At 40.3% G+C, this 26,056-nt stretch overlaps 1 protein-coding gene and 1 long non-coding RNA gene across 9 annotated transcripts in view; one reads left to right on the top strand and one right to left on the bottom strand.

Annotated features, from left to right (window-relative positions):
• ZDHHC20 (zinc finger DHHC-type palmitoyltransferase 20) overlaps positions 1-26,056 on the bottom strand; it is a 53,393-nt gene that overhangs the window by 7,443 nt on the left and 19,894 nt on the right. For all 8 annotated transcript variants that reach the window (XR_004325814.1, XR_004325815.1, XM_032496486.1 and 5 more), the window contains 7 exons: positions 24,365-24,468; positions 19,130-19,250; positions 16,584-16,653; positions 15,441-15,473; positions 14,745-14,865; positions 6,111-6,243; positions 3,605-3,731 (listed from right to left, as the gene is read on the bottom strand). Coding sequence is in view for 6 of the 8 variants with exons in the window: in XM_032496486.1 (XP_032352377.1) it covers positions 3,605-3,731; positions 6,111-6,243; positions 14,745-14,865; positions 15,441-15,473; positions 16,584-16,653; positions 19,130-19,250; positions 24,365-24,468 (709 nt within the window). In the remaining 2 variants the exon portion in view is untranslated. The remainder of the gene's footprint in view (positions 1-3,604; positions 3,732-6,110; positions 6,244-14,744; positions 14,866-15,440; positions 15,474-16,583; positions 16,654-19,129; positions 19,251-24,364; positions 24,469-26,056) is intronic.
• LOC116668607 lies at positions 5-22,650 on the top strand. Its single transcript, XR_004325816.1, has 4 exons — positions 5-544; positions 2,597-2,609; positions 22,497-22,504; positions 22,641-22,650. It is a non-coding gene; the product is annotated as an uncharacterized LOC116668607 (long non-coding RNA).

Raw genomic sequence — 26,056 nt, 5'->3', positions numbered from 1 at the left:
GGTGATAGTTTAAATTATATTAAGTTAGAGCAAAATGGTCAAATTTAACACTTGTTTTTCAGAGGCATAGTATAAAGAAATTATCATAACTAGTCATTTCAGAGTATAAGTCCAAAGATTTCTAATTTAGAAGGTTATCAGCCTCCACTGAAGAAATGAGCTTTTTTCTTCAATAATTTACAAATATTTAAAAACATACTTTACATGACTGTTGAGGTTACGGTGCCTATTAAAGCTATGATACCTCAAACATACATGTTCAAATATTTGGGTAGCTGACTTGCTTATCACAATCATTTAAGACATCATCAAGGTTTGAACTGAAATTCATGATATAAGTTTCACCTATTTATTCATTCAACAAAATTTATTAAACAAATATTTACTGAATGCATATGATGTTTCAAGTACCACTTTTTTGAGGGGGGAGGTGTCAGGTTAGTTATTCAGAGGAGGGACCGGGGGCCAGACGCAGGGTCGTGTGTAGGCTGAGCGCGTGCTCTAGCACTTGAGCTGTACTCTCCCCACTCGGGCACCATTTTAAGTGCTAGGGACACAGCAAGTGAACAAAAGAAGAGAAAATCTCTGCCCTCAAAGAGTTTACAACCTAAAGGAAGTACAGCTATGCCTTACTGCCACATTCTAAACGCATCAAAATCGTGTGCAACAGGGACTTCCACTTCCAGCCAAGATGGACTGGCCTCCTATTGCACAACTGTCTTCAAAACAGGCAGCACAGAACCGTGGTGTCTGAAAGACGAGGCACTGACAAGGAGTCCCAGCTTCTGCAGAACCTGAGCACCAGGAGGGGAAAGGCGCAGAGTAAGGCAGTCCCACTGAGCTGAGGGGCAGAGACGGGGGTCTCGAGAAACTGAAGATGCCTGACTCTGTCGGACAGAGCTGGGAAGAGAGGGAAGTGCAGACACCTGCACAGGGCTTTCCCGGAGTCACCGGATGAACACTCGGCCAAACATGTGAATCTGGGAAAGTAGACGGGAAGGATTCCCAGCTCACAGAGCACTGAAGGCCATTCAAGTAGAGACATGGGACACTAGCGTTTGTAGAGACCCCACTAGGCTCTCCCCTCTGTTGTGGAGTTAAACTGCTTCTTTATACCCAACCTAACGAATCTTCAAGCCTCAAGAGGACCAAGCTGGAACACGAGCAACTTAACTGTCTGCCAAAACAAAACTCAACATTCCCTAGAGGGAGACAATAAAATTTAAATACTCAGAATTCAAAACGTCCGCCATCCATCCAATCAAAAATTACTACCAGCAGAAAAAGTAGCAGGAAAATGTGCTCACAACTAAGAGAAAAAGTCAATAGAAACGATTTAGAAATGACCGTGAAAACCTGAAACAAAGACTTTAAAATAGTGACTATAAATATGTCCATGAATTAACAGGAAAAAGTGGATATAATGAAAAGAGAAATGTAACATGTAAAAAAAGAACCAAATTGAACTTCTAGAGCTGAAAAATATAATATCTGAAATAAAATTTCATTGGATGAGCCTAACAGTAGACTAGATGGTACAGAAAAAAAGATTAGTGAACTTACAGACATAACGAGAGAGACTATCCAACTTGAAGCAAAGAGAGAAAACAGTCGGGGTTGGGGCAGAGAGGGGCAGCAGCAGTGACCTCTGGGTCACAATGAGTATTTATTTACAAGGACCCGAGGGCACAGGAAGAGGGGAGCAGGTAGAAAAAGACGGAAAATTATTTCAAAATTATTCAAATTTGATGAAAACTATAAATTCATAGATCCATGAAGCCTAACGAGCTCCAGAGAGGATAAACACAAGGAAACCCACACCATGGAAAATTACTATCAAACTACTCAAAACCAGTGATAAAGATAGAATCTCAAAAGTAGTTACAGGGGAAAAAGTCACAGAACTGACAGGCAGACCTCGATGTACCATGTTTCATTTTGCTGCGCTTCGCAGATACTGTGGTTTTTACAAGTTAAAGACCTGTGGCAACCCTACATTGAGCAAGTCTATTGGGGCCATTTTTCCTACAGCATTTGCTCACTTCCTGTCTGGGTTGCATTTTGGTAATTCTCGCAATATTTTAAGCCCTCCACCAGCAAAAAGATTATGACTTGCTGAAGGTTCAGACGATGAATGGCATTTTTTAGCAATAAAGCATTTTTAAATTAAGGCATGTAAATTGTTTTTTTAGACATAGTGCTATTGAACACCTAACAGTCTACAGTTAGTGTAAACATAACTTTTATTACAGCTGGGAAATCAAAAAAATCGTGTGACCCCCTTTATTGCAATACTTGCTTCATTGTGGTGGCCTGGAACCAACCCTGCAACGTCACCGAGGCATGCCTGTACAAACAGAGGAACAAAACTGATTCCTTGTCACAAACAACACAAGACAGAAGATAATGCAGCAACATCTTTAAAGAAGGGAATAAAACACACACACACACACACAAACACCTGCCAATACTGAAATTTCCATTTAGAGAAAATAACCTTAAAACAAAAAAACAGTCTGTGTTCCAACCAGAGAGGAAAGCTTCATACAGATAAAGTGCACTGGAGAGACAGATGCACTTGAAGACGCACCCAAAGGAAATGCGGAAGAGTGAACAAAGTGATGGACAGGCCCCTGGTGAGCCAGGCAGACCCTCCAGCAGAGTCACAGATGTGCAGGTGGAGCTCCTGCAGTAATGAGAGGCAGGGGATGGCAGAAGAACACGTGAAGAAACAGTAGTTAAAGTATCTTCCAAATCTGATGCAAGTTAAAAAATCACAGATCCCAGAAGTTCAAGAATCCTAAGCACAGGAAGCAAAGAAAACCGCACCGAGGCACAGCATAATCAAGTTTCATGGAACCAATGATGAACAGAACGTCTTCACAGCAGCCAGAGGAAAAAGATATTATAAAAAGATGACCACAAACTTCTCATCAGAAAAAATGTAAGCAACATCTAGAATTCTATGCTACAGAAAAATGTCTTTCAAAAATGAAGACAAAAATAGATCACTTTCAGACAAAATAGTAGGCAATACAGTTAGTTAAGGAAAAAACCCTACAACACAAATACGGTACTTGAACTTCAAGCACTCTCTCCTTTTCTGTAATAATTCTGGTATAAAAGACGGCCTAGGACAGCCCACAATTCGGGAGAAAAGGAAACTATGACTCAGCTTGAGCACGTGTTCTTGTTTGGATTTGAGGTAAAAGCTGCACTAAGTATTGGGTCTTTTTTGATTTTAAGACACAACAGAATACATAACCTGTATTGGAAATCCTTGAAGATATGGGCTAATAAATATAGATTCTTTACTTCAAACAACTTATTCTCATTTTGAAGGAAAAAGAGTGAGTCTTATTTTCTATGAATCATCTTTTTCTCCTAATTCCCATTCAAATATATGCCCAAACTCTCCTTTACCTTAATAAAAAGGAAACCATGAAAAATAAAATATTTCGCGTAATTATTTCGAGTTTTCATTCCCAAGGCTCTTAAGGCTGCCGTTATATACTGTATTCTCTGAATCCTAAGGCATTTTAACAAGAGAGACAGAAACTATCACAGATTCCCTAATTTCTGAGGCCTGCATTTTATGAATTACCTTGAAAATATTGGAAGTAGCCAATATTTCTTTTCATCACCAAAGACTTCTCTCCAATTTTTAGTGCATCCAAGAGAGAAACCACTTCCATCAGATCCGTACGAAAATGTGGGCGCACGGAACGATTCTGTTACATGTATCATAAAAGGAAAGGGTTAATCTATTTGGAAATTATAGGAGGGGAGGATAGTATCAATTTTCTTGCTTTGTATCTTTGATATAAAAAGCCATAAATATAATTTAAAATAAATACTATGTTTGTAACACTTAAAAATAAATTTCTGAAAATTATTCAGGTAAAAATATAACCTCTGAATATTTCATCACCCTTACAAAATAAAAAGGTCAAAAACATTATGTAATACTACTGAAAATCTACTGAAGTGTGTTCAATACATCTTTTTTTTTAAAGGTAAGAATTTACTTGTGAAGGGTTCACAGCATAGGTAAGGAAATTAGGGAGAACGATGAAACACATGACATTGCTGCCAAGTGGAGCTGAGGGCCGAGGTGAGGCTGAGGCTCTACACCTGCAGCCACGACAATGGCTTCGGGGCGAGACGCCGGGGTGCCCGCGTCATGAGAGGGGCCGCTGGGGGCTGCCAGTCGTTCACGCAGAAGCTAGAATGGGAGGGGTGAGAAACGAGGCCGCAGGGGAAAGGAACGGCTGGGAGAAGGGTGCAGGATCACCAGGTGGCCCGTCTGGGACCGCGGCGGTGGTCCGCACGCCGAACGCTAACGTGAGGCATGAGCTCAAGGCAGGGAGGGGACAGTTTCGAGGGAGGGACAGAAGAACAAACAGCTGGAAGCAGCAGTGGAGGCCCAGCAAGGCCGGCATGGACGGCGTGGGTGCGTCAGGGCACTGGTTTTCAAAGTGTGGGCTAAGATACCCTTATAGGCTGTGAAATCAATCAGTGGTCTACAACCAACATTTCTTTTAAAAAAACTAGAACAAAATACAAGAGTACATTGGACACCGTAGGCATTAATGATGTTTTATGAAAATTTTGCTTATTTTATACAATTTTATAAGTACGTGTGCATACACTAGGTGATATAAAATGATGCATCTCCTACTGTAGTCACTGGCAAAAAAAGTTTGAAAATGCTTGTTTTTAAGAGAACAACGTGTCTCCTAGGAAGCACTCCTCTCTCAGACATCGCCAGGGTCTGGGCGGGGAACAAGGGACGCAGGCTGGTGGGGAGTGTGGCTGATTAGATGTTCGTGCCCACGGGAAGCAGTCGGCCACTGCAGAGCTCCTACAGAATGATGCCGGATGAAAACAGGCCCACCGTCACTAGAGTCATCAACTTCAGAAAGAAGAAATCTCCTTCTCTAAGTGAAATCTCTCAGCGTTTAGCTGTTGAGGGAGGTCTTCAGAGCAAGATGCATGAGGCCTGCCTTGTCACCTCTGATTAAAGGTAAGGAGGTGACAGGATACTCCGTGAAGAGGATACATTGATAATGGAAACTTATTCACGTGGAAAAGGGGTGAAGGCGGGGAACGGGAGGGGAGCTCCACAGCAGGGCAAGCTGGGAAAGAGGGGCACACAGTCCTTCCCCCAGGAGCCCATCACATTCTATATGACTCAGTAAGACACAAGATGCAAATGATCCAAACATACAAGTATCTAAGTTTCCCTAAAATGCCACACCTTTCTTTATTAAAACATGTCCCCTTCCAGTTCTTCTGGAAGATTTGTGGCTTCAGACAGCAGGGAGCCTTTAACATTCTTAAGAAACACTGCAACAAATCCCTGCTTTGTGTCCGGTACGGTACCAACACCCAGACGTCTGGTAGGGCGGGTGCTGCAGCGCACATGCCGGAGGTTTGGTCTGAGCAATGCTATACCACCTTTGTCTAAAGTGTGTGTCCAATTATTTGAGTAGCTTACTGAATTCTTCCCCTTTATTTTCACTTTCAAAATGAACAAAAAAAGGGACCTAAGTGCTAATCTGAGTGATACAACAGGTAAATTTCACTGTCAAATGTTACAAACATGGAAGTGATTAACCATGTCAAAAACACTATTCTTCAGCTCAGGCATGAAACACGTGCCAGGAAACTGTGTGATCGAATGTGGGGAAAAAGGAAAGAAATATGATTTAGCTAAATGATAAGCTGTAATTAAGGATTAAAATGTTTTTTTGCAATGTGAGAACAAATTTCCTTATAACATGTACATCTATATCTCTTTCATAGACTCATATTTTGAAAAGACACTATAAATGCAGGAAACAGCTTTCATTGAAATTTATAAAATAAAGTCAGTTCTTTTTTTATATACAACTCACTACTAAAAAAAAATACATAAAAATCAGTCTCACTCAACCTTCTCCAAATAATGAACCTGGACATTTATTCAACAGCCGCTGTCTCTATCTGGTCACAGTTCATTTTAACACAGAATTACTTTACTTTTATCATCTACTGTTCTTCTCTGGATTTCAAATTCGTTTGTGGCCATCTTCCTAAATAATTATGGTTTATTTTAACCTTCTTACCTATTGTTGTTCTGTTTTTTCCAACGAGCCAGCAGTGGTAGCCGAGGAGTGACAGCACGCTGATGAAGAACATTGTGGACACAAAGAAAAGGAAAAGGACATGGAATTTTGCACGTGTGTCTGAGAGTTCATTCTGAGGAAAGAAAAAAGATTTATTTTTGAGGCTAGTCAACCTCTAAAATACACTCTTATTATTTGGTTCTTCCTAAAGTTGAATTCACCAAAAAACTGATGAGTAAAAAAAAGAGTAGTTAAATAAATCAGATAATATACCCAAAGCAACAATTCCCAAAGCAGAGAACTGGGCGTGCTTACGTAACACGTCAGGGAGGGTCGTTTAAAAACTGCTCTTAAATTTTAGCAGTACTCTCAGTAATAAAATACAAAGATGACCTTTTCTACACAACATCTTTCTTTTGAACTTTACGCATATATTCAAGCTTTCTCCAACATCAGGCTATGTGAGCCTTTTCCCCATCTATGCTAAAACATTTGCTTAATTACATATGCTGCCAACCAGGAAGTAAGTGTGCTAACGTGACTCTTGGGCCTCCCTAATCTCTATTTTCGGGACGCCACCGAGAACGCGCCGACCTCTCCGCACCTGGCATTCCTACCTTGTTAATCCCTGCTCCACTCCTATGGAGCCTTTTTGTAATAAACCAATTTTGGTGTGTAAGTTTGCCACAAGGTATCAGTGAGTGAAGAGAGCTTCTCTGCTACCCGCTGCTGCAGCTGTATTCATTTCAACAGAAGCAGTCTGAACCTAGACGAAGTCAGCACCCAGCAAAAGGAGCAGGAGGCGGCCTGAAGAGCCTGCTCTCACGACAACGCTGGGCAGGCAGCCCACGGCCTCCACAGCACAGGAGCTGCTCGGCTCGCTCGAAATGTCGTTTACAAGCTAAGAGGAAGGCTTTTAGCACTGGGTAATTTATCTCTTCTCTTCCAGAGCAACCACAATACCTTCTGAACATATCTATCTCCCCATCTTGTGAAGTAAATGAGTATTACACACATTCACTACAAATGTCACAAAAGAGGTGGCAAGAATGTCATGGCAATAACGCATTTTACCTTTGGACAACTCTCTGTAGATTTCCTGCGGCAAAGCTTGTACAAATAGAGACAACGTATTAAGAAACCACTTTTTATGTAAGGTTACCCTGCCCACTAGTGTTACAATAAACCTTTCACGTTTGGAAGGAACACTAAGCCTCTCTAAAGGTCAACGACGACACTTTCTCAAAAACACAAAAGGACATTTTGCTCTGTAAGCACACTTCAGGTACACTTTATACACCTTTCCACAAAGTTTTTGTAACAGAGATTTGTATCTAGGAAAGAATAAAATTAAAAAAACTTTAAGCAAATAGCTTTTTAAAAAAACTTCTGATGAGTAGTTTCTAAAACCCCGCTCTAACCGTCTCGCCCTTCCTCTGGCTCTGCAGGAGCCTTCTGATGGGTGCTGCCACTGCCCCGGAGAGTCAGACCCCGTTACCCCGCTGCTCCCCACTCCTCAGAGGAGCAGCTGCCATCCTGCGACACCCTCCAAGCCCTTCCACTCGGCCCGCCTCCGGAGCCTCCCCTCAGGCACCCTCCCGCTGGTCTCCTGCACACTGCTCCTCCTCTTGGGTCTTTACTCTGAAGTTCAGGTGTTTCCTCTGAAACAGTCTTCTCTCAGATCCCCACTAAGTCACTTCAAGTCTCTGCTCAACCATTACCTTCTTGCTGACGCCTACCATGGTTACTCTTAAAAAAAAAAAAAACGTAAGATATAATTGCATCTAACATATTAGTTTCAGGAATTCAACATAATTATTCCATATGTGTACATACTGCAAAGTGATCACTACAGTAAGTCTGCATAACATCCATCACTACAAAGTCACATTTTTTTTCTTGTGATGAGACCATTTAAGATCTTAAGAGTCTTTCAAACATACTTGTTTAACTGCAAGCATCGTGTTGTACATTACACCCCCGGGACTTACTTTGACCGCCTTCACCCACTTCACCCATCTCCCAACCCACATCTCTGACAACCACCAAAATGTTCTCAGTAGCTATGATTTTTTTTTAAGATTCCACATATAAGTGAGATTATACAGTATTTGTCTCTCTGACTTCACTCACTTAGCATAATGCCCTCAAGGTCCATCTGTGTTGTCACAGATGGCAAGACTTCCTCATCTTATGGTGGAATAATATTCCACTGCATACTTGTACCACAGTTTCTTTCTTTGCCCACCGTCAAACCCAGAGTGCTTTCATGTCATGGTTGTTGTAAAGAATGCTGCAGTGAACACAGTGGTGCAGATAGCCTTTTGAGTTAGTATTTTCATTTCCTTTGGACAAATGCCCAGAAGCGGATGGATTGCTGGATCACACAATTCTAATTTTAATGTTTTGAGGACTCCCCATTCTGTTTTCCATAGTGGATGTGCTAATTTACATTCAGATCAATTATACACGTGGGCTCCCTTTTCTCCACATCCTTCCCAAAACTTGCTGTCTTCTGATAACAGCCATTCCAACAGGTGTGAGGTGGTACCTCACTGCGGTTCTGACCTACACCTCGCTGATGACTAGCGATACTGAGCATCTTCCACGTGCCTGTTGGCTGTCTGCATGTCTTCACTGGAAAAATGTTTATTCACATTCTCTGACCATTTTTTAATCTGATTTTTTTTTTTTTTTGCTATTGAGTTGTAGGAATTTTTAATATATTTTGGATATTACTTACCAGATATGTGATTTGCAAATACCTTCTCCCATTCAGTAGGCTGCCTTATTATGATGTTGAGTTTCCTATGCTGTATAGAAGCTTCTCAACTTGATGTAGTCTCAGCTGCTTATTTTTGCTTTTGTTGCTTTTCATTTGGTGTCAAATCCAGAAAATTACCACCAAGGCTGAAGTCAAGGAGCTTACCACCTTTATTTTCTTCTAGAAAATTTATTTCAGATCTTATGTTCAAGTCTTTAATCCACTTGGAGTTGATTTTTGACTCTGGTGTAGGACAAAGGTCCAGGTTTCCCAACGCCATCTACTGAAGAGACTGTCATATCCTCTCGTATATTCTTGACTTCTTGGTCATAAATTAATAGACCATTTACGCACGGGTTGATTTCTGGGCTCCTTTGATTTCTGTTCCATTGATCCATGTCTGTTCTTATGCCAATAAAATACACTATTTTGATTACCACTACTGTGTAATATAATTTGAAATCAGGAATTGTGATGTCTCTAGCTTTGTTCTTCCTTTTCAAGACTGCTTTGGTTGTTTGGGGTCTTTTGTGGTGCCATACAAATTGTAGAATTGTTCTATTACTGTGAAAAATGGCATCATAATTTGACGAGGTGTGATAAACCTGTAGATTACTTGGGTAGTATGGAATTTTACAATAATAGTTCTTCCAATCCATGAACACAGTTTATTTTTCCATTTATTTGTATCTTCCTCAATTGCTGTCATCAGTGTCTTAGTTTTCAGTGTAAAGACTCATCTCTTTGATTAAAGTTATTCCTAAGTATTTTATTCTCTTTGATGCAATAGTAAATGTGACTGTTTTCTTAATTTCTCTTTCTGATAATCTTTTTAGTGTAGAGAAATGCAACTGATTTTTATTTTTATTTTTATTTTTTTTAACATTTTTTTATTGATTTATAATCATTTTACAATGTTGTGTCAAATTCCAGTGTTCAGCACAATTTTTCAGTCATTCATGGACATATACACACTCATTGTCACATTTTTTCCTCTGTGAGTTATCATAACATTTTGTGTATATTTCCCTGTGCTATACAGTGTAATCTTGTTTATCTATTCTACAATTTTGAAATCCCAGTCTATCCCTTCCCACCCTCCACCCCCCTGGTAACCACAAGTCTGTATTCTCTGTCTGTGAGTCTATTTCTGTCCTGTATTTACGCTTTGTTTTTGTTTGTTTGTTTGTTTTTGTTTTTGTTTTTTAGATTCCACATATGAGCGATTTCATATGGTATTTTTCTTTCTCTTTCTGGCTTACTTCACTTAGAATGACATTCTCCAGGAGCATCCATGTTGCTGCAAATGGCATTATGTTGTCGGTTTTTATGGCTGAGTAGTATTCCATTGTATAAATATACCACCTCTTCTTTATCCAGTCACCTGTTGATGGACATTTAGGCTGTTTCCATGTTTTGGCTATTGTAAATAGTGCTGCTATGAACACTGGGGTGCAGGTGTCATCCTGAAGTAGGGTTCCTTCTGGATACAAGCCCAGGAGTGGGATTCCTGGGTCATATGGTAAGTCTATTCCTAGTCTTTTGAGGAATCTCCACACTGTTTTCCATAGTGGCTGCACCAAACTGCATTCCCACCAGCAGTGTAGGAGGGTTCCCTTTTCTCCACAGCCTCTCCAGCATTTGTCATTTGTGGATTTTTGAATGATGGCCATTCTGACTGGTGTGAGGTGATACCTCATTGTAGTTTTGATTTGCATTTCTCTGATAATTAGTGATATTGAGCATTTTTTCATGTGCTTTTTGATCATTTGTATGTCTTCCTTGGAGAATTGCTTGTTTAGGTCTTCTGCCCATTTTTGGATTGGGTTGTTTATTTTTTTCTTATTGAGTCGTATGAGCTGCTTATATATTCTGGAGATCAAGCCTTTGTCAGTTTCACTTGCAAAAATTTTCTCCCATTCTGTAGGTTTTCTTTTTGTTTTACTTCTGGTTTCCTTTGCTGTGCAGAAGCTTGTAAGTTTCATTAGGTCCCATTTGTTTATTCTTGCTTTTATTTCTTCTAGGAGAAAATTTTTGAGATGTATGTCAGATAATGTTTTGCCTATGTTTTCCTCTAGGAGGTTTATTGTATCTTGCAACTGATTTTTATATACTGATTTTGTATATTGCAACTTTACGGAGTTTGTTAGTTCTAACAGTTTTTTTTTAAGTTTTCAGGATTTTCTATATGTAATACATCATCTGCAGATAGAGACAGTTTCATTTCTTCCTTTCCTATCCAAATGCATTCTATTTCTTTTTCTTGCCTAACTGCTCTGGCCAACACTTTCAATTCTCTGTTGAATACACGTGGCAGGAGAGGGCATCCCTGTCTCGTCCTGCTATCAGGGGAAAGTCTTCTGCTTTTAACCAGTGAGTACGTCAGTTGTAGGCTTGTTAAATATGGCCTCTTTAAAGATGAGGCACATTCCCTCTGTGCCCACTTTGCTGACAGTTTTTACCATAAAGGGATGTTGAATTTTTTCAAACGCTGCTTCTGAGTCTATTGAGACGCTCACGTCATCTCGCCCTTCGATCTGTTAACAGGGGCTGTCACTGACTGACGTCCGGGTGCCAGACCACCTTGCGTCCCTGGAACAAATCCCACTCAACTGTGGGATGGGATTCTTCTAAGGTAGTCTTGAATTTGGTTTGCTAATAGTTTGTTGAGGATTTTTTAATCTATGTTCATCAGGGATACTGACCTGTAATTTTCTTTTCTTGCAGTGACCCTGTCTGGTTTTGGTATGAGGGTAATGCTGGCCTTATAAAATAAGCCTGGAAGTGTTCCTTCTTCTATTTTTTGGAAGAGTCTGGGAAGGACAGGTGTTCCCTCTACCTGTGAAGCCACCTGGTCCTGGACTTTTGTTTCTTGGGAGGCTTTTGATTGCTGATTCAATCTCCTGAGTATTAATCAGTCTGTTCAGATTTTCCATTTCTTCATGATGCAGATTTTCTGTTCAGTCTGTTCAGATTTTCCATTTCTTCATGATGCAGTCTTGGCAGGTTGTATGTTTCTAGGAATTTATCCATTTCTTCTAGGCTGTCCAGTATTCCGGCGTATGACTGCTCACGGCAGTCTCCTTGATCCTTCGTACTTATCAGCTGCAACGTCTCCCCTTTCATTCCTGCTTTTATCTGAGTCTTCTACAAACTCTGAGCGTCGTTCGTTCTTTCTCTAGTTTCTTGAGGCGCAACGTTAGGTTATTTGAGAGCTTTCTTATTTCTTAACACAGGAGTTCATTGCTATGAGCTTCCCTGTTACAACTTGCTTTTGCTGCATCCTGTAAGTTTTGGGATGTTGGATTTCCATTTTCATCTGTCTCAAGATATTTTTTTGGTTCCTTCTTTGATCCATTGGTTGGTTAGTCGTGTGTTGCTCAATCTAAACGTATTTGTGGACCCTCCAGTTTTCTTCTTGAAACTGATTTCTAGTTTCATACCACTGTGGTTAGAAGAGATGCTTGCTATGATTTCAATATTCTTAAACTTATAAAATATGCGACTTATCCTGGAGAATGTTATGTGTGCACTTGAGAAGAATGTGTATTCTGCTGCTTTTGGATGGAGTGTTCTGTATATCTGTTAAGTCCATCTGGACAAAAGTGTCATTTAAGTCTGTTTCTTTACTGAATTTCTGTCTGGATGACCCACCCACTGATGAAAGCGGGATATTAGACCCTTACCATTACTCTCTTACTGTCTATTTCTCCCTTTACTTCTGTTAATATTTGCTTTATATATTTAGGTGCTCCTTTGTTAGGTGCATAAGTACTCTCTCAGATTTCCACCTTCAAGTCTTGCTCAAATCTTACCTTCTGAGGTCCATGCCACTCTCTTTAGTACCGTAACCTGTCCCTATCATCCCCACACACACGTGTAAAATTCCTTAACCTGCTCTACTTTTTTCCCATAGCGTTTACTTTCTAATATATAATATAACTTACTTATTCATTATGTTTATTATTTGTTTCCCCCTTCTCAACAGTAAGTTCTATGAAGACAGGACTCTTTGTCTGTTCTGTTCATTGTTATATCCCAAGTGCCTAGAATATTGCCTGGCACATAGTAATTGTTGAATGAATGAAGAAAAAGGTAGATTTAAGTTTATTAGTCTTTCTTTACTCATGGTGAATCGTAAAAAGTTTAAAAAATTTATTATTTAAATTTAAAAATATTTATTATTTAATTAATAAATCATTACATGCAAACACTGCAAAAGTTCTGATAAAGAAATGTGAAATTCTGTAACTTGGACTTCACTCATCTGGCACTGAATCATCTTCATTTAAATAGGGCCACTGAATATGGTTGTATAGGCTGCAAACTGAACCAAGCTGCCCAGCTAGGGGGCAACAGAGGCCAGAATGTCCTGGGCTGATACCACACACAACTGCTCATTCCTAACACGCACGGAAGCGCAGGTGCTCGCACAGCCTGGTCTGAAACACACAAGGTTAAAAATCTACTGATGTTTAATGAAAACCCATCTGAAATGTATTACATTTCCTGGGAAAATGACTGTGCTCAATGACTCAGGGCTTTAATTATATTCTTCCCACTTACAACTATGAGTAGCAAGTCAAGGGAGAAAGTACCTGAATGTTGAAACACACAGATCGAAGGTAAAATTCTGGCTTCCTCTGCTATTAAGAATGAGACCTGGAGTAGCTTCCTAACTTCTCCCACCTCAGCTTCCAACTCTGAAAACTGGAATAATAATAGTTCCTTCTGCATTACCGGTATTTTCTTCTTTCCTGTGTTCTTGATGCTCGGGCATCTGGAGCCTTGCTGACTGGGGAGAGTGCCTCTCCCAGGGCTGTGGATTCTTACAGAGATAACAAGGAATGCACCTCTCGGCATACAAACAGCTGATCCAGATCCCAGAGCCCACACTCAAGTCACCTCCTTTGTCTGGCTCTCACGCTCCAGGGAGTCATACAGCCCTGCCCTAATCACCCCAGAGACCACCAGATGATTTCAACTAGATAGCCCTAGGCGCACTCACCCTGCCGCACCCGCCTTCCGCACAGACGCCACAGTAAAGGCTCTGCAGCGTCCCTGGGTGGCCCTGCCTGATGTGGCATGACCCCTCCCTTGCAAACTGTGAGTTACAAACTATCTTCTCAGTGGTGATCATCTCCTCATCTGTTGGCTTCACCACACCTGAATTATAATAAAACTTGCATTTTAAAATACCTTCATAGGGTTTTTAGGAAGAATAAATACAAAAGTAGTTTTTCAGCACAATAATCCCCCTTTCAAAATGAAACATTTAAATGTGGGGGGAAAAGCACAATAAAAATACTAGAAGAAAACCTCAGTGAATATGTGTATAAACCTACAGTGAACAGACTAAAGCCAGAGATCATAAATAAAAAGTAATGCTTCAAAAAGATAAAATTTTGATTCAATAAGAAGAAAAGAAAACAGTTATCAGACATAAACCAAAATTGTGGAAAAACATTTGTAACTCACAACAGAAAAAGGATTAATATCTATAGACAGGAAACAGGTTAGTGGTTCCATGGGGCTGGGGATTTCACTTTTACTGTAAAACCGTGTAAGTCTCATCAACTCAAATAAAAGTAATTACTTCTCTAAATCGATAGCCAACTGTTAGACTGCGACTGAAAACAGTTTGAATTACTGAAAAAAGCTCACTATATCCTGTTTAACATTCATTTACTTACAAATAAACATGTATATAAGAAGGTAAATTTCAACCCCGTCTGTCCTCTGAGCCATTATGAATTCTAACTAGTAGAATTAAAATAAAGTATATCCACTTAAACAAAGAAAGAATCCTTTATGAATATGGCATCTTAAAAAGTCTTAAATATATATTTTAAGATAGAAACAAGACTTACCGTCCAAAATTTTATAAAGTACTGTAAAACTGTTGCAGCCACGAAAAGGCAATATAATAGAGAGTATAGTAAAAACAGCAGGAAGAATTTGTAATTAGAAAATCCCACACAGTTATTCACCCTAGAAGAATAAAGAAAGTCACATTGTAAAAATAAGACAAATTCACAGAAACAAAAACTAGAATGGTGTTTGCTAGAAACTGGTGGGAATGGTTTAATGGATACAGAGTTTCAGTTTTGCAACATGAAAAAGTTCTGGAGACTGGTTGCTCAACAGTGTGAACCTACTTAACACAACTGAACTGTGTGCTTAGAAATGGTAAAGATGGTAAATTTTACTTTTTTCAACCACAATAATAACAAGTAAGACAGATCAAAAACTTAAAATCATTGTGACTTGGAAATGGGCCATTTAGGAAGTAGGGAGCAGTGTCTTAATTATAGATGTGAGTTTTTAATAAATTCTGTAAGAAATCTGGAATTTTAATGTTAATTATTAATATACAGTTATTTGGGTTAATAACATCAGAATATATTTTTAAAGGAAAAACATGTAACAGAAATAAGAAAGTAGATCAATCTTGATACCTATGACTAAACTGCCAACCAGACTGAGGAACGCTGACGTAAATCCTCTAAGTTCTCTCCTTCCCACCTCTCCACCCCCATGTCACTTCCTCTATTTTTCATACGTACCAAGGACAGTGATGATCCATCTTAAGAACACATCTAAGAAACAAATAAGCATAAGAAAATCCATGTAGAAAAATTCCTAATTTCTGATAATTTTATTTTTTTTTTGACTTAAAAATTTCCCTTTAGCAATACATCTTAGAAAAACCAACCTAGAAAACATTAGGTTAGAGAAAATTTCTGGTATTTACACAAACACTTTTGTAGATAGGAGGTACTGACTTTTCATGCTGGGAACTCAGCTGAGCATAGCCAGCTCCCTTGGACCACATCCAATAGCATTTTAACACAGATATGGTGCATATAGCACTTGGTACACAAGATAGGTCTAGCTCACAAAATAAGCCGAGAAAGATCAAAAGAGTTATTTTAAACATGTGTGAGTCATAAAAATAAACCTTCACATGCAAATATTGCTAGAATGTTATCAGGCTCGCAGGTGGTTATTTTTCCCACGTATTTTATCAAATTCTATCCCGTGGATAGGAACTACGGTACTTTTATAATCAGAAAAAAAAATCCCCAAATGTGCGTCCCCACCAGTACATGTAACCTGTATGTGTATAAAGTCAGACCACAGATCTTCTCAAACAGTGTAACAAATAAGCAAACTGACACCTAGAAGGTCAGGCTTGTCCAACTGCAGTTTGGGACTAACTGGGATTTCCACACAGGGGCCCTTCCTTTAACAGACTACCTTCTTACAAGAGCATAAGGGATAAAATCTTTCTAACTTTTCTGGAAACAATGTCACAGGCGGTAATTGAAAGCAATATTTTTGTGGGTTTTTTAGGTTTTGATATTAAAATGAATAATAAAAAACAAGAAAACTGTCATTATGGCCTTTTTGATCCAGGAAATTAAATTACCTTTCTCAAGGGATGTTACTTGCTCATCAATATTGTCCTGAGCGTTAAGCACAGGAAGTACACACGCTTAGAGAAAATTCTAACAACTGGCACAGGGACTACTATTGAAGAGTCCTTCAAAGTGTGTTCTAGCTTATACACATCATTACGTTAGCTCTGTACACAGAGCAAACAACGGGAGAGGATGCAGTGCTGGGGAGCTTCCTCCCCCTTCTGTTCTCCCATCACCACTTCCAGTGCTGCGTTAAGTGGAAGCAAATGCGTCAGTAACACTTACATGTCACATGCTGAGCAGTGATGAGCACGGTCGGGTTTGATCAACTGACATCTCTCACAATATCTGATGGCTACATTAAAGAATTAAAAGGAAGTTGTTGAAGGATGCACATTTAGAGTTTAATTAATTTGACTGTAAAAGTTACTTTCATTTCTTATAAACAACGCTGGGAAACTGACGACTAATAATTGTAAAATAATACCAAAATGCACTGGAGAGTTTCTGAAATCATAACATCAAGAGACAGAAGGGAATCTCAGAAATGAAATTGGTCTGGCAACATTCAGATGAAAAAGCAGATCGAAGGAAACCAGTGACTGGTGCGAGGTCAAACACGTAACTGAGCGGCAGAACTCAGACTGAATAGCAAAACTGAGAACACAGCATTGAAAAAAACTCCGAAATTCTTCCCACTGAATTCTAATATATGCAGTTTATGTGTTCATTCATTCAAAACACAGTGGGCACCTACTAGGGTACAGACACTGCTCAGGCATCGGTCGCTGCCTTCATGAAACCTACATCCCAGTGGGAAAGGGCGCGTAATAAGTAAGATAACAAGAGCAGTATGTGAGTGAGAGGTGCTGATGGGAAACTGCAGCAGGGAAGGGGAGCAGGTGTACTGTCATTTTAGAGACGTTTAAGCAAACCAAAATTGAAGGAAGAAGTTAGTGAACCACATAGATATCTGGGGAGAAAGGAATCTGGCAGAGAGAACAGGACTTGAGGTGGGGCTGTGCTTAGTTAGTTCAAGGAAGACTGAAAAACAGGCAGGAGAGAGGTCAGAGAATAAGAGGAAGTCGGCTCAGAGAAGGCTTCCTTTCCCCACTCAGCTCAAGTACTGACAGAAAAAAAGTGGAGAGTACAAAGTCCACTGGAGCGAGAGCTCCACCTGAATCTGTAAAGTTCAGAACCTGAGGTTTTGGCTTTTGAAATTTATTTATTTATTTGGTTTTTGAAATTTAAATGAGTGAAATTTAAAAGCAGATCTTTGAGATTCCTGAGGGAAATGTCCCAAGACTTCACAAATCAATAAATTCTTTAAAGCTACTATTTTGGATGAATAGAGAATAATAAAATTACAGTGAGGTGCTAACCTTCTTCCACATGATGGCCTCCAAAGTAAACTTGGCAACAAGACACGTTACCATGGGTCTTTCTTTAACTCAGAAGCCCTCCCGACCTCTGCAGTGTGGAGGACTCCCACCGGGGCGCCTGCCTGGCCTCTAACTGCTCTCTGCGGAAGAGACTTCAGACCCCCTGGCGTGTGAGCCCACCCCTCCCCCCTAGTCCACTCCTGTGAACTGAGCACGAGGACTGAGGGACAGTGAGTCACAACTGCATTCACTGGAAATGAGTCACAAGTGATGGCTACATCCTGCCTACGGGTAATGGGTAAGAAAAGAGAAGTCATGTTCCATGTGAGCTGGGAAACCAACCAGCTCATGTGACTCGCTTCACTGGGACATTCGCTTTACTGCGGTGACCTGGAACTGAACACACAGTATCTCCAAGGTATGCCAATATTAAATGCATGAAAAACTAAAACGTTGGTCAAATATCCCCTCCTAAAATCTTGCACAAATTTTAAGTTTCCTTAGTCAGAATATGTACATAATTATAGAAAGGGAAAGTTCCTTTATTTCCCCTTGGAGCTGAGAGGCACAGTGGGGTGCAGAGCCAGAGCACCTACTCAAAAGCCCTGTTTTTTCACATACTATCTGTATGGCCTGGAACAAGGTACTTAACCTCTGTGTCTCAGTTTCCTCATCTGCAGAATGGAGACAACAGTCTCTCCCTCCATAGGCAGCTGTGAAGTTTGAATGAGTTCATGTGTGTGAAGAACTCAGATTAGAATAACTGCCAGCTATTACCATCTACTGGGATCTGAACGAATTAACGAGGCATATAATACACAATTTAAAGCAATTTCCTGTACTCGAACATCCAGTCTGGCCACTCACACATTCACCCCTGTCATAAGGCTCCACCTCTGGGAAAAGGAAGCTGCTTTTCAGTCACACACGGCAATGGAGGCAGCAGGATAGTAGAAACACCCACGGCTTCGGAATGAGAAACCTGAGTTCAAATCTCTGGCTCTCAGAATTAGCTTTACAACCCTGAACAAGTTTCTTCCCCTTTGTGTCTTTTATTTCTCCACATTCTAAGCTAGCACACTCTTGATTTTAAAAAAAATTACTCAGTGATGACACACAATATTCAAATTCAAACCAGAATTTCCAAACAGTTTACCAAAAATAACAAACATTTTAGCCATGAAGGTTGAGCTGGGAAAAAAAAGAACATGCAGAGAAAAGAGATTCATACTAAAGTCAGCCCCTTTAAAAAATCTATACTGAAAAATGTATACATCTATCTCTGAAATACCACAGAAGACACAGAACACAGGAAAATCTTGTTCCTGCAAATGTTACTTATAATCACAATATCCACTTAATACTCAAATCCTGCAAATATATCTTGGCAGAAATGACCATATTTTTAAAGTTCTTTGGAAAGGAAAGCTTAAGGTTTGTTATTCTTACTCCTTGAAGCCGACGTGGTATAGATAGGTAAGTCCCTTGCTGCTCTTCTCAAAATTTCTTGTTGTCTTTCTTGGCTGAATTCCTTCTCATAACGTTCCTTTTCAGAATTGGACAAGTAGAACTATAAAAGGAGAAATAACTATTAATTATTTTTAACCCCATATTATTAACTATCATGCTCAGAAAAGCAAAGTTTAATCCAGAACAGAAAAAAAACAAAAATATTTTCTTTGATGAAAGCAAAACCTGTCTTCAAATTTCTTTAAGAGGCTAAATCCAAGCACTTTTAAACAAAACTACATACCTGTGATAGATTAAAAAAAAAATGCCCTCTATACTAATGATGGCAAAATATAAGAACTAAATATTTTTACATCTTTGTTTTTTCCAGAGAAAATTAACTTTCTCCATCAAAAAGGGCTTAGTATATATTTTCTGCTGGTTAAAAATTCTGGTGTTTGAAAGTTAGTGTTAAGAGATCTTTAATTTTTGGAAGGATGTCCAAAGATTCACTGGCTTTGGGTAACAGGCTAAGTCACAGGCATGGGGTCCTACTATCTGCTTGCTCTTGATGGGTCATATTATAACACCACAGTTCCTCAATTTTTATTCATTGGAAGGGCTTTGCTTGAAAAGCCCTAAGGAGTCATGGCTGGAATTTCATCTTTTAAACTTTGAGTATCTGGGTCTAGCTGCTAATTCAAATACCAAACCTCCCATCCTCCCGTTGCCTCACACCAGTAACTGCAGAGCCTGTCAATGCAGCCTTTCCTGGGACACGTGGGGCGAGAGCAGGCTGCGGTATTAAGAGTGCTGGGGCGAGGAAACTGTGATTCCAAGCAGTTCAGGGAATTTTCCAAGAATGTATAATTACTGGCAGAGCTGATACAAAAATACAAGCCTCCTGAGTTCTAGGCTAGCATGTTTCCCTCTAAACTGCTGATGTGAAATACACGTTCTCTAACCTGACCAAAACACGACGGCCCAGGATGCAGATGAGTGCTTTCAGACTAGATTACCTCGCCTGGCTCCCACGGCCAAAGGCTGGTGAGACAAGAAATCCCCAAATTACTTATCAGGGACAAGAAGGAACACAGACAGATGAACAGGACAGAAAGAAGTCAGAAAAAATTCACAAAATCTTCAAGTTGAGACTAGAGGTCATTTATCTAAACTCCCAGGCAAGCCGGAACACTTCCAGGTACAGGAGTACTTTCTTACTTTGCAAGGTGGCCCATTCTCTTTTAAGAGAACTCTAACTTGCTAGAAAATTCTTCCCTGATATAACGCATCTCTGAAACATTCATGGCAGAGAATAAAAATCATATATTATGCTGTTAAATACATATTTGGATAAGAGATGTGCTAATCAAATTTTACAGTTTCCCTGTAAAATCTGAACATATTTTGAGGCCTGGCTGAACTGTTTCTAGCCAGGCCTCAAAATCATTACTTTTCCTTAAGAACTAAGGTTATAAATTATGAAAAGCTTAAACCAAATGAAAATCTCAAACAACACCAGGATTTCAGATGAGAAATAAAACAAAACTTAAAATGAATTAATTTTTGAAATTATTCCTATAAGACTATTTGTCATTGAATACTACTGAACAGAATTCAAACTATGAAATGCCATTATCTTACATTCAGTGTTTAGATGGTTCAATTTAAATATATGTTAAACACCAATTAAGACCCTGACACTGTCCCAGGTACCAGGGATCCAAAGAGAATAAAAATACAGCCTTTGCCTTCAAAAATACACTCCTATAGTGTATTCCAGTACAAATGCTAATCATGTAAACAAAGAATTACAAATTACAAATCACCAATTCTTTACACCGTATGATTAAAGCTCCCCTGGGAAGGATGGGGACTGTCAATGGAAGTTTCCTGAAAGAAGTGGTACCTAAACTGGGCTGGGAAAGATAAACAGGAATCTTCCAGGAGGACAAAGTGGGAAAGGGAATTTTGGCAAAAGAAACTTTTGTGCATATGGAAAGCACAAAGATATGAAAATAGGATATTCAGGGGAACACATTACTTGAACATAGAGTTCCAGGAAGAAGCAATGGAGATGAAGTCACTAAGACTGCAGCTTGCAAAGGGTCTCCACATCATGCAAATGGACAAGATTTGTGTCTTGCAGCCCCCTGGCAACCTCTGCTGGGTGGCCAGAGAAGCGATGGGCCCGTGTCTCCTTTCAGAGAGATGACATGACACTCAGTGATGGAAGGCGCCCACCAGCTTTTCATACGTTGCTTCCCCTCCCTACTCACTCACTCAAGTATTCAGCAGTCTACTATGTACGAGGTCTGAGCATCAGCAAGGAAGATACAGCAATAAGCAACAAAGATTCTTCCTTCAGAAAGCTTGTACTTTGGTGGAAGACACATATACAAAGGTCTCAGCTTAAATACCACTTCAGAGACTTCCCTGATCAGAGTATCTTAAGTAGCTTTTTTCCTAACAGTTTTTACTGTTACGCTCTACCCTATCATGTTCTTTTTCTAAATTTATCACAATTTATACTATTTTATGTGTTTACTTATCACGTCTCTCCCTTTAAAATGTCTCTCCCTAAAAAGTAAGTAAATAAATTAAATGTAAAGACCGTATCTGCCTGGCTGTTTTCAGTGCCAGTGCCTACCAGTCTGAAAATCAGTAAATAATTGCTGACTGAAGTAATGGGGGGGGAGGCTGCGAAATGCCTGGATTTATAACTTAGCTTCCCTAAAAAGGTATAGTTTTTGCTTTTTAGATCCTACTGACTCCCTAGGGCCAACCCCCACGTGTTGCTCAAGCCTCTGGGCTGACGGGGCCCTTTCCTGAGTCCTAAGTGCCACCTCCCAGCTGTGAGGTTTCCTGTAAAGAGCGACCTCAGGCAGCCCCCGGAGCTGACGGAGAATCTTCAGTTCCTGTGCTTGGTGGTCACCACAGCCCAGCTCAGCTGGCCCTTCATGATTTAATCACGAATCTAGCCAGGACCCACTCAACACCCACTACGTGATGAGTGGGCGAGGGCCACGGTGGAGAACACGACAGAAGTGAGCTCTGCCCTCAAGCACCCGACAGTTTCACACAGTGATGCGAACAAGGAAACAGGAAGCTGCAACACTGGACGAGGGGGCCCAGGATGGGGCAGCAGAACTGCCACAGCGGGGCAGTCAGCTGCACCGACAGGGACAGAGGCGTGAAGGATGGAGGGGATGGAAAGGCTTAAGCCCTGGGCCAAATGCTAAACGGGTGCAGTATTGCAAAAATAACCGAAGAAAAAATAACATAGGGCACTTAGTATGTGCTAGGCACTTTTAAAGCACTTTACTTATAGCACTAATCACATAGCACTACAAACACTATTAATCAGACACACGTGTTATCAGTTTATTTAACCCCTACAGCGAGCCCACGAGGGACATGCTACTACCGCCCTCGTCTCACAGGGAGGACTGAGCACAGACAGCTAAGGTAAGTCTCCAGTGCCACGCAGCCAGTGAAGCACAGGGACGAGCTGAACCCAGGCAGTCTGGAGCCGGTCTGAGGGTTAACCTCTATGCGATACTGCTTCTCAAAAGTATTACCAACTGTTTTTCTTTCTTTCTTTTTTATTTCCTGTAAAAATAACCATTTACTTTTACACACACTATGTTTCCATAAGCCATCACTACTAGGAATTGATTAAATAAAATTGGTCCTTTTCTACTTAGAGATTAAGATACGGATGGCAGTTTGTAACCTAACTTTAAGGGTTGACTAATTATTACCAAATGTTTGAAGAATATATTTCAAGAAGCACTAAGTGTGATTATGGCTTGATCATCCCTTAAAACAAAAGCACCCAGTGGGAACAACGGGCACACGACAGCCGGGCACTGCCCACACCGCCAAGCCTGCACGCAGCGCCCCGCAGGCCGCCCAGGAGACCAGCGTGTGTGTCCACGCGCGGGAAGGTTTGCAGCAGGCCGATCAGCAGCACCTGAAACTGAAGCTGCCCAAAGGCCCGAGCCCACTGACAGCGGACTCATAAATAAACCGTGTTCCACACCACAACTGAGTGCCACACAGAACGAGAGCGAGTGGCCCACAGCAAGGGCGAATCGCACCCCCGAGGCTGCCAGCACACGCAAGCACACATCCTGGGCGACCCCACCCACAGGGAGCCCAGAGCCAGGCCAGCCGGGCGCCGCGGTCAGCGGGCAGGGCGGTGTCGCACGAGCAGGGGCTGCAGGGAGCACGAGGAGGCTCACGGGACGCCGGCCATATTCTGCTTCTCGGACGGGATGCTGGTCACTCATGTGTTTTGTTCGTGAAAATTCATCAAGTGTATATTTATGGTATGTAAACTTTTCTGCATATATGTTCTTCTATAAGAAGCTGAAGGGAAGTTGATAATTTTTAAACATACGCCTATAACTTTTAATGGATTTTGATGAATTTAATATGAAAGGAAATAATCATATTATTATTGTCATCCAGAATCTGAATGCCAACCACATTCCAGGTCGTACATTAAAAAAGCTTTACATGAACCTCACTTAATCCTCACAACATCCTACAGAGACGGGCACTCCTGTCAGCTCCAGTTTCCAAATAGCAAACAGAGGCTGTGATTCATATGTGTCAGAGCAGAACAGCAAGCTCAGATGACCCTGGCTCTGGAGTACGGCCTCAACCATCTGGCCACAGCAAACTGCAGGTCGGCTACATCAAGGCAAGAGCGACATACTGGCCTCAAACGTGCTCCACGTAAACGTGATTGCACGTTACTTCCAAGTGGAACCCTGAGTCAGAAAAAACACTAGCCACACTAGGTGACATAAGCAACAGTCCAATTTGTTTCCCACAATCAAAACACTTTAGTTGCAGCGTATCTGTTCAGGCCTGAGAAAATATAAATGTTAAGAGGGTTTCTAAAAAGAAACTCTACTTTCCTATCAATTCTGTCCCTTAAGATTTTTCACTCCAGTGATAAAGTACGTCTTTAAGAAAATGTAGCATGGCAGAAAAATACCAGTGCAGCCAAGCCTTAGCACCATCGTGGAGCTTTTACTGCACTAGGTCAGGGGCTGTACCTGAGAACCGGCTGATGACTCACATTCACAATGCAGCTGCCAAGAAATTTATGAACAGAAACAAACAGATGCATTATACAATAAAGTTTTAACAAAGATAACACAGGGAAAATAATTCCATAATTAGTGAAAGCATTTGGTAATTTACCAACATTAAATTTACCTCTTTGGAGGGGGAAGCGGGAGATGTGAAAATTGTCATCCAATAGGACCACACAAACATAACAAAGAACAGATGGAAAGCCACAAGGTAAACAACGGCCTTTCCTGGTAAATAAAAACAAACAACATTTCATTGAATCCAGGTGAAAACAGGAAAAAGCATTACATATTAAAACACAATATTCAGGGTCAGGAGGCTTATTAACCCAATAAAAAATTTAATTAAAACATACTAAAAAACTCAGCTATACACTCCTTTATCTCCATGACATAAATCACAGATATGAAGAAACAGACTACTCCTGCATTTAAGGGTTATCCTCCTGGTTTATAATTAACAACTGTAGTCTGAGATGAGATTTGATTTTATTAAGTTGCTGCAGATTTAGGTTCAAACACCTCCTTCAAAACCACGTCCCAAAAGTTAGATTTTAAATGATTTAGACATTATTTAAGACAGATTCCATCACTATGAACATTAAATCCAAGGAACTAAACACTGAAAATAAATAACTCAATTCTTGGATTGTTCAGAAAAGGTATCCTAAATTTCACTGTCCTTTTCAATACAGGGTAATGAAAAAATTTTAGCTACTTTGAATTTCTGTTGTAACTGTTTCCTAAGTGGATTAGTGTAACATTCCAACACCTGTATCTCCAAATATTAACTCACTATATAACTGAAAGCCTGCTGTGTTCTGTGGTTTTTCTGTCTATAAGAACTGGGACTGGTTTCCATTGAGAAGCAAGGACTATCTACCAAGTGATTAAAGTCTTCTTCAGCTTGGAATGCAGCACCACAAATGCACTGAAGAAACAAAGCACAGACAAGTATAGAAGCTTCTGAGATTCTACTGATTTTTAAAGTTCAGATCAAATATTCTTTTTTCCACAAAGCCTTCTCCATTACTTTCAGAATTCATTACCCCTTCATACTGTACTCCCCAAATAATTTGCTCAGACTTCAATGAAAGCACTTAATGTGCTTTCATTAATGTCAGCTACTTAATGTTGATGAGCTAACAAATGCAAACACTTAGAACAGTGTCTGGCACACAAAAAACCCTCAACAAATGCTGGCTGCTATTACTGCCATCAAGCATATTAATTTCTTCTTCTTGAAATTTGGTTCTTTTTGTGTACCCCCGTTTCAGTGTTAACCTAAGTTTACGGACGGATAAGAATTTTCACTGGTCTGAATGAAATAAGAAACATTAAGTCAATGTAGTTTTTATAAAACATGTATTCAGTCTGAAGTACTAACCTTCCTTTGGTCTGAGGTTATTTTCCCTTATGTTTCTGGTTTTAAAAAGTTCTTAAATAACAATAAAAATCGACAACTTGTTGGACCCCAGCATTTTCTTTTGCAATTATACTGGTCCACGCCTGGTCTAACAGAACAGAACCCTGAGTCACACACAGGTGACCGACGCAGGACGCCAGGGCTCAATGGCTCCTCCACCACACTGCTAATCAGCAGAATGTATGGACTTCAACTTCGAGCTACCAAAATCTCTTTCAAAGTAAAGCCTCCTCATTCTTCTTGCTGCTAGTGCAATGGTTCACAGTTGTTACTTGTCTTATTTGGTTATTGCAAAAGCCAACTGGTGTGTTTGCCTCCAGTCTCTCTTGCTTCCAATCCATCCCAAAGGCCCGTGTATAACGTGTTGCTCAGTGTCCTCCTTCCCTTGGC

This window comes from Camelus ferus, chromosome 14 (assembly GCF_009834535.1).
Source record: "Camelus ferus isolate YT-003-E chromosome 14, BCGSAC_Cfer_1.0, whole genome shotgun sequence".
In the NCBI taxonomy this organism is placed as follows: domain Eukaryota; kingdom Metazoa; phylum Chordata; class Mammalia; order Artiodactyla; family Camelidae; genus Camelus; species Camelus ferus.
The sequence above is the reverse complement of the archived record's forward strand: the minus strand, read 5'-3'. Positions and strand labels throughout refer to the sequence as shown.